The sequence below is a fragment of the Tachypleus tridentatus genome, chromosome 8 (genome assembly GCF_004210375.1).
Source record: "Tachypleus tridentatus isolate NWPU-2018 chromosome 8, ASM421037v1, whole genome shotgun sequence".
NCBI lineage: Eukaryota > Metazoa > Arthropoda > Merostomata > Xiphosura > Limulidae > Tachypleus > Tachypleus tridentatus.
The window spans coordinates 129,263,920-129,276,712 of record NC_134832.1 but is presented as its reverse complement, the minus strand read 5'-3'; the positions used below and the strand labels follow the sequence as shown (position 1 = coordinate 129,276,712).

Genomic DNA, 12,793 nt, shown 5'->3' with positions numbered 1-12,793 from the left:
TACTTCATACCTGTGTAGCCGGCTTATTTTCACCGGATTTCTGAATGTTATTAAATTGTAGGCTTAACAATATACTGGCATTACTATTATTGTGAGTTGTCATCTTGGATGGAACATGTTATTTCCTTTATCTTCCTTTAAGTAACAAATAATTTTCAGATAAGTGAGTAAAACTTACACAATCAGAGATACCAACCATTAGGGTTTGAGCGTAATCATTACGATTTTGATGTATACATTACGACTATACGCTCATACAGACAAATATTACGACTTGTTGCAACTCCCAAATTATTATATATTATATAGGCCTATACAATAGTGATATATTGTTCCCCCAGACTTGAAAGGGGTGAAAAGAAAATTTCTAGTGAGATAAATTAAATTTTGAAAATAAATAAAAGACATAGTCCAAATGGCTTCTTGCGATAATCATGTTTGTGCTTGAAATAATAAAAATATTTGTTTCTCCGACGTCTACCAATACTTTGAGTGCGGTGCTTCTCCATACCGGGTATGTGGAGGAATCCATGGTCATCAGTGCTTGTTAGCCAATCAGCGCTCGCGTAGATGGGTATTTCTCGTTTTCTAAGCGGCATAGAAACACCAATGCGATCGTTCACAAGATGGAAAAAAAGAGGCCTTATTCACCTGATTGTCTTGTTTCTGGCAAATCTAAAAGGACTAAAACTGTGAATCAAAAGTTTAGGAAAGAGTATAGTGCAAAATATCCAGGCATTGCATCAAAAGTCACAAAAGCTTTTTCTGCTTACTGTGTGTGCATGTTCAATGTTATTTTACCAGTATGTTTGTTCATTCATTCATTCATCTCTCGATTCCATCAAGAAACATAGGGCCTCAATCACTTACGGATTCTTCAACAGGTTTTTTTAAGTGAGTAGGTTGTTAGCCCACTGCATCGAGCCGTTCCTAATTTAGCAGTGTAAGACTAGAGGGAAGGCAGCTAGTCATCACCACTGGCGGGAGTAACTATGACTCTCTTAAGGTAGCCAAATGCCTCGTCATCTAATTAGTGACGCGCATGAATGGATTAACGAGATTCCCACTGTCCCTATCTACAATCTAGCGAAACCACAGCCAAGGGAACGGGCTTTGAGAAATCAGCGTGGATTGACCGTCACATAATAACGCCCCCACGAGTATGTTTGTTACTCTGAACTAAATAAAAGACATAATTTCAAAATAGTTTTTTAAAATTTATTTATTAAATACACAAAACACAGTCATAAATGAGCAGTCTATATTAGTAATAAATAATAATAGTTATAATAATAATATAACAATAAACAGCTTAGAGACATTGGTCAGGCCTAGTAGCCGCAAATGATAAAGGGCTTTGTCTACAATCATTACGCTCAATCATTTGAAATAGTTGGCATCTCTGCACAATGTTCTCTTCTTTGCCTGAATATTTATATTTAACTAAAGAGAACGATATTGAGCTGCTCAAGATATTCAGTTTTGAGGATTCTAATTATTATAAAAACTGCAATGAATAAAGAAAGCAATCATTTATCCATTATAGGATATTTATAGGGTATAAGTTTTATAATAAATACTTATTACTTAGAACTTGCAAATTCGCATCACTTTAGTATTCTGTCGGATTACATGATTATCAGTCTTTGGTTTTGGTTTCTTTTCAGGAAAACGTGGTTCATCTTGTCTTATATCTATATTTTTGTATTATTTCAAAGAAAACTGCATTAATGTATCGCGATCAATTTGAACATTTTTATATAGTTATGTATAATAAAACCGAATTTGTAACCATTCACACAAGCGAACTTCTTTGTTTACTTGAACAGAATATACGAAACAAATTTCATGTTTGCATAAGAACGTTCGACTGGCTGGCTACGCGTGAAAAGCCATAGGAAGCAAGCGCTTCAAACAAACTTAGCATGTTAGTAGTTTGAACGCAGATGGTTCGATTGGTTTAAAAAAAGTTCATTTTACGTCATCAATCAGAACTCGACTTCAGTTGTTTCAGAGATAAAATGTGTACTGTTACAATTCACAAGAAACTTAAAATTATAAATATTATAACATATTATTAATACAAAACAGAAACCTGGAGCATAAGTATCCATCTTAAATGTGGATTTTGTGCACAGTTGTTAGCACTCAAAATAAAAATATCTCATGTAAAACATGGCTCCAACCTATAATTTTCGTACAAGTGAATGATGTTTCAGAACATGGAGTTTTTATTTTTCTGTGGAATAATGGCAAAGGTTATAATATTCTATAATTTGAAGGCGGTTAATAAGTAACGGCTCAGAAATTATCAAAATTGTATTTTATAAAACATTTGTTAATTTACATCTCACGTAATACAGTTGCTAAAAGTTATGATCTCGGCTACCAGCTTAGGGATAAGATTCACAAATCATTCTAAATAAGCTATTTTTCAAAACACTAGAGAATATCTCTAAAGCTTCAAACAGTCACAGCTTAATGCTCCACGTCTCTGTTCGAACTTTATTCAAAATGACAACAAAACTTTGATGTAGAATTATTTTGAGTTGTTTTAGTCAAATTACTCCCCTCCCCAGTAAAACAGGCCCGTCATGGTCAGGTACTTAAGGCACTCAATTCGTAACCCAAGGGTCCCGGGTTCAAATCCCAGTCACACCAAATATGCTCGCCTTTTCAGCCGTGGGGGCATTATAACGTGACGGTCAATCCCACTATTCGTTGGTAAAAGAGTAGCCCAAGAGTTGGCGGTGGGTGGTGATGAGGAGGTGCCTTCCCTGCTAAATTAGGGATGACTAGCGCATATAGCTCTCATGTAACTTTGCTCGAAATTTTAAAGCAAAACAAACAAAACCAGTAAAACAGTGATAAATCTGTAAGTTTATATTGCTAAAAACCAGGTTTCAATACCCAATCTATATACAGGGCTCACTTAATATGTGTGCAAAATTTCAGGTTTTTAGATTATTTCTTGTTAGAGCTGTTGTGGTCAACAGACTCGGAAGTGCGCGATCACAAAAACGCATAAACCGTACGTGATTTCTATTTGTAATATACGGCACCATTTCTTTTCTATGTGGCTTATCACTATCTTGCCCTATTAAAAAAATTCGCAAAAGCGTGCTCGCTCGCAGATGGATAAGTAATATTATCCAGATTCCTTATATTACAAATTATACATATAAATCACTGACAGACATGCATGTGCGCTCATGTGCATCTTTTTCATAAAGCAACCTAGCGAAAAACCATGTAGAAAAGAAGTAGCTCTCTATATTACGAATTGAATTTAAAACAGTCATACAGACAGATATGGTAAGTGGACCCTGAGGATTTCCACCTGAGTATTATTACTTATACATGTGGATGTGCGCCTGCGTATCTTTTTTATCCAAAAAGCACATAGAATGTATCACCATATTTCAAATAAAAAAGATTCTATAAACCTGAGGTTTGCAAACGTACTACGTGGGTCCTGAGGGTTTGCACCTGGGTATTATTTCTTATCTTATCCACGTGCGTGTTTGTATATTTTTTAATGAGGCGAGCTAACGGAAAACCACATGGAAAGTAAGTGGTTTCTTATATTATAAAGTATCATTATAAATAACAAACAGACAGAAAACATCAATTTTTTTCAGTTTTCGTAGTTCATAGATTTTATTTTATGTTTTTAGCAATGAACTCTTAAGAACAATATTAGGGTAAACTTTTATTGTTAACAAATATGATATAAAAGCAATTGACGGAACGCATTGTCATCAAAATTCACTGGCGTGTTAAGGCGTGCAACTCGTAATCTGAAGGTCGCGGGTTCGCATCCCTATCGCGCCAAACATGCTCGCCCTTTCAGCCGTGGGGGCGTTATAATGTGACGGTTAATCTCACTATTAGTTGGTAAAAAAGTATTCCAAGAGTTGGCGGTGGGGGGTGATGACTAGCTGCCTCCCTCTAGTCTTACACTACTAAATCAGGGACGGCCAGCACAGATAGCCCTCGAGTAGCTTTGTGCGAAAGTCAAAAACAAACAAATGAATCGACGCGTTTCATTTGATTATTCAATAATAAAGAGAGGTTTGACTCCAAGCAATCTATGTATGTGTTTTTCTTAGAGCAAAGCCACATAAGGCTATCTGCTGAGCCCACCGAGGAGAATGGAAATCCTGATGTTAGCGTTGTAAATCCGTAGACTTACCGCTGTACTAGCGAGGGGTCCACACAAAGGGATTGACTTTCATCTTAAAATGTTGGATGGGGGGTTGTTTTTTTGGAATTTTACACATTTTAATATGGTTCACTAATTTCGCCACTGCACGTTAACACACAAGGAATTTTCTCTCTATGGGGTGTGTGTACAGCACGGATTCGAATACGGGTCACCTACACTCGTGAGAATAACAAGCATGTATATATATGTTTTGAAATATGAGAGTAATGTGGCAGATTTCATATTTGATATTTTTAAAGATAACGTTAGGGTTAAAATTACTATAAAGGTGTGTAAAAAACACCATGTGCTTATTTTCATTATACTAATTTCTAAATTAAAGCTCTCAATATAAAAACTGTTTTCTCCAACATATTTTCATTTTCATCAATTGACTTATTAAAAAAATACGTTACATTAATGTCCTTTTATAATATGATTTTTGAAATGTTTTGTAGCTTGGCATAAAATTACCACCAACGTTACATTTACCAACTTAGTGTTTTAATGGAAAAATTCAAAATTATATTAGGATTTTTTCTCTAATGATTAGTCAAACGATAATTTAATTAACTTTTTACATTAAATTCAACGTTCATTTTAACATTGTTTGGCAATTTGTAAACAGCTGGATGCCACCGAAGAGTGGTTGTTTTTGTGGTGGTTATGTCAGCCCTTAACGAAGCAAAATATTCATATTCTCAAATCATAAAAATGTGTTTAATTTATAGATTTAGAATCACGGAGACCAGGATATCCATTGATTTTAATGATATTGGAAAACAAAGGAATATGGATCAACTTGGAGCGTCAGGACCACCCACAAAATAGCCTGACACAAGTTGTAATGGTTTATTGTAAAACAATGTTAGCTTGTTTAGGGTTTAAAAATAATATTTACCTAAAGCTATCGATTAAGAAGAAGAATTAATAACTTTGAAAAGTTTATAAAATTATTGTGAGGAAAGTTTGTCATTCAATAATAGCTATAAAAAAGCGAAAAAAAAAGATACAAATGCAGTATGTTTAGATTGATTGTCTGTTTGTAAAAAAGTGAAAAAAGATACAAATGCAGTATGTTTAGATTGATTGTGTTTGTAAAAAAGTGAAAAAAGATACAAATGCAATGTGTTTAGATTGATTGTCTGTTTGTAATTAAATACAAAGTTACACAAAAAGCTCTTGATGACGAGAAACCTCCTTGAAATAAAATGTGTCTCAGCCGTTCTGAGACAACAATTCCTTCCTGAGAAGGAGAGAACAATGTTTCGACCTTCCTAGGTCATCTTTAGGTTAACAAAGAGAGAGTTTGCAACTGACTGTGGCTGGAGACATGATTAGGGACGAGAGTATAAACGGGTTCGGAACTATAGGGGACATTGAAGTTGGATGTTAGGTTATTAATTATTATAGGTATAAAAGTATTCCCTTGTATTGGTTTAATTTTGGTTTTAGTTGCTGTATAAGTAGGGCTTTTTTGATTTTACGTTTATTGTGATTTACTCAATAAGCTTTCTATGGTCTGGCCACGACGAATATGAAAACCCAATTTTTAACATTGTACGTCCACAGACGTACCGCTATTATATTGTGTTGGTATGTTTAGATAAACTCATGAGAAAAATACGTCTTTAAAAACATTATTTTGAGGACTGATGATGGATTTTAGTCTAATTTCTCAGGGGCTAAATAAGTTTATAAATTTAGTAATCACGTGTGTGGGCACTGTGAGGTAAATAAAGTGAACAACTAACCCTGAAAAGTTGTTTTACGTGTGAATTAAGACAGGATCCGTAAGAAGCCCAACTGTATTGTATTGCTCGTAGCTACTTAGAAAGCTACACAATGGACTATCTGTTCTCTGCCCACTACCGATATTGAAATTCGGTTTCTACCATTTAAGTCCGTAGACATGCTGCTGTTTCACTGTGGAAGAGGGAGCAAGAAGATAGGTAATTGGAGATCTTGATGATAGCTTATATATATATATATATGTATGTATAATTAGAAATATCAACATGCGAGTAAAACTGTTGACAAATGAAAAGGTAAAAGTCATCTATTGAAAAAAGTAAGTCAAGAAGATTCTGAAACTATCCCTATGACATTTACATTTAACATAGTAAATGTGCAAACACTAAACAATGCACATGCCACTTAAGGTTCTCGAAAGGTTCAAGGTTCGAGACCGCGAGATGTAGCAACAAAAATGTTCCGCATTTCCAGCTGTGGATGTGTTTATACAAGTAATAACAAATACAGTCATGTAGACGGTGGGTGCTAGTGATTGGTTGCATCTCTCATTGGTCAGCAGTTCAAAATTAAGAAGTTAATCATGGACCATGCGGGTTCCCAGCTCGGTCGTATAGCTCTTGTTTCGCTTAAGATGCCATTAAATTTGAAAATACTAAATGCCTTTAAGGTTGAACATTTGTTCATAACGAGATTTCATTCCGTTGATATATTGAATTTCAAGACGATTACTAAGATGAAGGACAGTGAACAACGAGTTACAAAGCTCTAGACGAGCAACAAGCAAACAAACAATCTAAACAGTTGTTGGTGGAGACATTAGCAACTTAAATGACGGCACCTATATTTTCTTAGTATGTGTTTGTTTTTAAAGTTCCGAATATCAGGATAGAATTAATTATTATAACCATTTGCACGATTGAATAGTGAACCTATGATTTACAGAATCAAATCGTTTGCGTATTGATGTAGAAGGCTTAAAAAACAACTCAGACGTAAAGGACAGAATTTATGAATACTAAAAATATATATGCAGTCAATCTATAATTGTGTTTATCGTAAGTCATGAAAAGTACTTTCTCTGTTCAGAAACCTTGGACAACTGGAAATCGAAGAAACAAGACAAGGTAGTTGTGGGGTGTGTATTGTACTTATGAACGGTGTTTTGAGATGTGCTCACAGGGCTGTGAAGAAGCGTAGAATTTGTCAAAAACGTTATAATTCAGTGACAATTGGCGAATTGAATAATAGACGGAAGTTCATACTCATTTTTAATATTTTGAACAGCTTGTTTGCAGAATAATTTATAAAATAAAATAAATTAGTAGTAACAGTGCTACATATTCTTGAAATCCTATACGTATATCTTTGCGATGTGCTGAGTAAAAGAGAATTTACAAGACATGCAACAAATTTACTGGAATCAGGAAATTTAAAACAAGTTTTAAAATATACGATATGAATAATCATGAATATTTGGCCCGGATATCGAAGCAAGCAGCTTGCCAGCAACCTAAAGTCAATTCGGACGTGTCCTGATTCACAGTTGAACTTTACATTATTTCAGTATAATTATGTAATTCTGCATCTGTCCGATTTCCAAAGTTCTTAAGTTCCTTCAAAAGTGAACATAATCCGAAAACAAATACGTATTCCTTTCTTTAACATGATATAAATAGATATAAACATTTGTGTGAACAGCAAATGTGACAGAAGGCGCCTACTCATGTCAAGAAACGTCAGCTGGAAACAATCCAAAAATAGTGACCAACTTTGTCAAAGGTTCACGTAATACACGGCAACAACAACAAAAACTTCAGCATTTGAAACTTAATATATTATAATTTATTTTGAAGAGTAAACAAATATTCGTTAGTAATAAAAATAATTTGAGAAGTAGATGTTTTCTTTTTCCTTTTGGTATTTGCCATATTATAACAATGAAACAATATACTGAATAATTACTGAAACAGCATATGACTAATAAAACGGACGTTTGTGGTAAAAACAAAAGTATTATTATTTGTGTTTGTTAAATTTCGTGCGAAACTATATGATGGGTATCTGCGCTAGCTCTTTCTAATTTTGAAATGATAAACGGGATGGAAGGAAGCTAATCAACACTAACTGTTGGACCACTGTTGTCAGATCGGATAGCAGGATTTAACTGTTACTCTTATAAGACCCTAACCACAGGGCTACACTCAGTCCAAATTACTCGTGATCAAATGTTTACATATTCAATAACAGTTTTACTGTAATAAATGGCCCGACATGGCCAGGTGGTTAGGGAGCTTGAGCCGCAATCTGAGAGTCGCGGGTTCAAATCTCCCTCTCATTAAACATGCTCGCCCTTTCAGCCTCTGAGGCGTTATAATGTGATGACTAGTTGCCTTCCCTTTAGTTTTTTACTTCTAAATTAGGGACGGCTAGTGCTAATAGCCCTTGTGTAGCTTTGCGCGAAATCGAAAACAAGCAAAAGTGTAATAAACAATATATAAGTTTAAGAATTCGAATTACATTGTACTTAAACGGAAAAATGACATAAGGTTATTTTGTTTTCTGTTCTACTTAAGCAAAGAAACAGGGAGTCTCAAATCATTTGCATTCGTTCTTGCATCTTCAGCTAGAAAATTAAACATAAGAAAGGTGAATTTAGTGTCTATACAGTGATTTAAATGGGTTGTACCCACTACCAACACTTTTCAGTTGGAGTATCGGTACTTTAGTTAATATTCTATTGTAGTATAATGTTTGTAAATGTTTTTAGATCTTTATTAATGCAACACACCTTCATTGTATCCACTAGAAACGATTAAAATTTTGGGGAATATAGATCAAGTAATACCATCCACCTTCACTCTCCACCCCTACCAAAATGCGCGGGTACCGACACTTTTTTTTCCATCCACAAAATAAGTGTTATCACAAATCTTTTCAGTAGAGCCCTCAGTACCACAGCGGTATGTGTCAGAACTTATATTGCTAGAAATCGGGTTTCGATACTCGTGGCGGGCAGCAAACAGACAGCCCTCTGTGTAGCTTTGTGTTTTATAACAAACAAGGTCCAGCATGGCCAGGTGGCTAAGGCATTCGACTCGTAATCTGAGGGTCGCGGGTTCGAATCACCATCACACCAAACACGCTCAGCCGTGGGGTCGTTATAATGCGACAGTCAACCCCACTTTTCGTTTGTATTTTGGTGGGGGTGGAGAGTTTGCGGTGGGTGGTGATGACTATCTGCCTTCCCTCTAGTCTTACACTGCTAAATTAGAAACGGTTAGTGCAGATAACGCTCAAGTAGCTTTGCACGAAATTAAAAACAAAGCATTATAACAAACAAACAAAGTTTTCAGCGGGACTCCAAACCATCTAGCTACCTTTTAGTAGACTATCAGCTTCTTAGACAGAAAGGATTCAATAGAAAATCCAATAAATATTTAGAAGTGACAAAACCTGGGGAGAGAAACTATATATTCGTTCCTTAAAATGTCGTTTACGAGAGAGGCAGGAATGAGACAATGTAGTAGACCGATTGAACAAGTGATCCTCTCTCTAATGGCTCTGTCTATGGAACCGAGTTCGTAACTACAAAGTAACCATCAGAGCATGGGTATCCACATGTAATATTACAGAGGAGAACAATATGACAAAATTTATCAAGGCTATAACTAAGGAAAAGCAGTTTTGTTTATTTTATTATCATCCTTGGCATTTTGGTTAGGTAACCCGGATTGTGGCGAGTGCTTTCTTTTGCAGACGCCTATACATCAGAGTTTCCATAATATAACTCGAAACAGTATACTTTTGTTTACACTTAATATTATGTTTCATTGCTCTTCGAATCCTGTTTGAGTAATGATATAGGCCTGCGAATTTAAACTTCATAAAAGTCGTTTCGGTTTTAACAACGGATTTTCCAGCGTTTACCTACGCAATTTCGAAAATAATATTCATTTTTTCTATCATGTAAGGATATTTCACAAATCGGGAAGAAAAACAACTTTTATTTATTTCACATTTACAACAAATATGACTTGTTGCCATAGCGATGAATAAATAATATTGAAAAGAAAAAATATTGTCAAAGTGTATACACAAATACTATCGAGAAACGACACGCCATGTGGCCTGTTGACCATTTATATACTAGCGGTGTGTTTCTCGTGGGTTTTAGAACGATCAATAAGACTTTTAGGTTGCGATTGGTCTAGATAAGTCTATAGCCAGTGGTTGTCAACTACCCACTGTAACCCAATTTCAATGAAACTGATTTACTTATGTAAAAGTACGTATAACATTTCGTGAAAAATCTGTACGTGATGGAAAAAAATGGATACTATTTCTTGATTCAACGTACAAGCATTACAGTAGAACATATAAATATTTCAGAAACAATAAAACTGTCGCAGGCCTGCGTAATACCACCACACATGTAGTAAATTACATGGTAAACATGCAACTCCATATGGAATTACATCAACCCACGAGCTACTCTCAAGTATAACTCTTGAAGCGTTTTGATTATAATAATAGTTTTCATTATTTTACCTAAACCAACGTCCATAACCTAATAACTTTTATGTTTTACATTTTAGTTACTTATATAATATTAAGGTTAGGCTTGTTTTGAATTTCGCGCAAAGCTATACAAGGGCTATCTGCGCTAGCCGTCCCTAATTGAGCAGTGCAAGACTAGAGGGAAGGCAGCTAGTCATCCCCATCCACCGCCAACTCTTGGGCTACTCTTTTACCAACGAATAGTGGGATTGACAATGCACATTATATCGCTCCCACGGCTGAAAGGGCGAACATGTTTGGTGCGACGGGGAATACGAGACGAGTACCTTAACCACCTGGCTATGCTGGGCCCCACTAGTTGTTAAGCAGGCGCATTTAACTTTCAACATTTGTAATAACAAAATTATTGTATATGTTATCTTAGAAGCTTGAAAAATGTGTGAACAAAACAGATATAATTCAGTTACTGTTTATTACATTAGAGAAATCCTTTGGGCTGTGTCACCTAATTTTTTAAATTATAAATGTCATTGTTATTATGATTATTTTGTTTGTATAATATGTGTGTTTCAATACTGAATTTAATAAGTTTACACCGTTTGTACTATAAGTTTAAATAAAGGCAAAAATATAAAACCTGAAACTTTGTAAAATTCATAACAAATTAAAAGAGTAATCTCTTATCTTTAAAAATAATTGTCTTAAGGGTAAAAAGTAATAACTTAGATTAGATGAAGATAAAATATATTCATGTTATTCGTATGATCAGGGGTTGTGAAATCTTTCTCAACCAGAACATCTACACGTACAGGTAAGAAAGGTTGAAATAATTACGTAATCATTTTCATAACAGAAATTTTGCGCGAGAAAAAGTTTCACGGTTAACAAAATATAGAAGTGAGGATTCTTTCTGTTTAAGATGTGCAAATAATTAGGTTATGATATGACCGTAATCGTAATTCGTTAATGGTCGTTATTTTGGATAAATGTTATCAAATGTCACGAGATATGCTAATTACTTTAAATAATTTTTTTTTGTATTACTCTAAACATTTAGCAAAGGCTGAAGTTGTGTTTCTGATAGAACAAAACCTTGTATTATTGTATGATTTCTAACAAAACTTTCATACAAAGTTCAAGACTTCTTTTAAAGAAAAGCCATATAAGACCTGTAAGCAAATAGTTAGGGGATATTGTCAGTCTTTTAGACAGTGTATAGAGATTTCGTCCAGAATCGATACAGAATGTTATTTATGTTTCTTACCAAGTGTGAAACTTATGAATCACATGATTTTCTCTGTTGTCTCCGCCCATATACCATAATATTTTTGTGATTCGCTTAGCCTATTGGATGTCGCAGTTTATAACATTTGCTGATTTTGTAGACAGCTAAGATATAAAAGAGGACAATAGAATAAAAATAAGATTAGCCGCAACAGTTGAGTGGGTTTTTGAACTTGACTACAACATCTTCAGACTAAGCCTAAAGAAGAGTATTTGAATAGTTTTCATTAGACCAAGGTCCAGTCTTTCAAATACACACTCGGCAAAATGACCCGTTTTATGGTACTTTGTGTATTAGCTCTTGCGTGGAGTACAATAGAAATTAATGGTATTAGATTGGGAGATTATTCCCGCAGCGTCAATTTTCCATTGCCTTCGAGTAGCACGCAGTTCCCTCGTGTCGTGTTTGATATATCACTGCCGTCGTTGGATGAATTTACGCTTTGTTGTTGGATGAAATTAACGAGCTTATCCGACAGAGAATTCGTTTTCTTCTCGTACGCAGTCGGCAGTGGCACCGACAGTGATGAAATAATGGCTTCAGTTAACAGGACCACTTCAACAACTGAACTAAAAATTAAAGTTGCCAATAATCTTGCTCGATTGAGCTGTGAAGCATTCACTGTAGGGACATTTCACAAAGTCTGTATCACCTGGGCAAGCGTCAGAGGAAGAGTGCAGTTTTATGTTGACGAAAACCTGTGTAGTAGCGAGGTGAACGGTATCGCAACAGGAACACGAGTTAGGAGCGGCGGTACTATTGTCCTTGGTCAGGACCAAGACACTGTAGGTGGTACGTTCAGCAGTAATGAAGCTTTCGTGGGAGGCCTCACACAATTAAATTTTTTCGACGAGGTCTTGGACCAGGACCAAATACGCCGTGCAAGTACCTGTCTTAGTAAGGCTTTCAAGTACAGTCCCTGTTGTTATCAGGAAGACGAAATCTCAGGCAATATTATTGGCTGGAGCAGAACGTTGTTCTCAACGTTTGATACAGTCCAAGTATATTCGTCCGTTGTTTGTAAATGA

The 12,793-nt window shown here is 35.3% G+C and overlaps 1 protein-coding gene across 1 annotated transcript; it reads left to right on the top strand.

Annotated features, from left to right (window-relative positions):
* The first annotated feature begins 12,031 nt into the window (after positions 1-12,031).
* Positions 12,032-12,793, top strand: LOC143224007 (C-reactive protein 3.3-like). Its single transcript, XM_076452472.1, has one exon. The coding sequence runs from the start codon at positions 12,032-12,034 to the stop codon at positions 12,791-12,793; it is 762 nt and encodes a 253-aa protein (XP_076308587.1).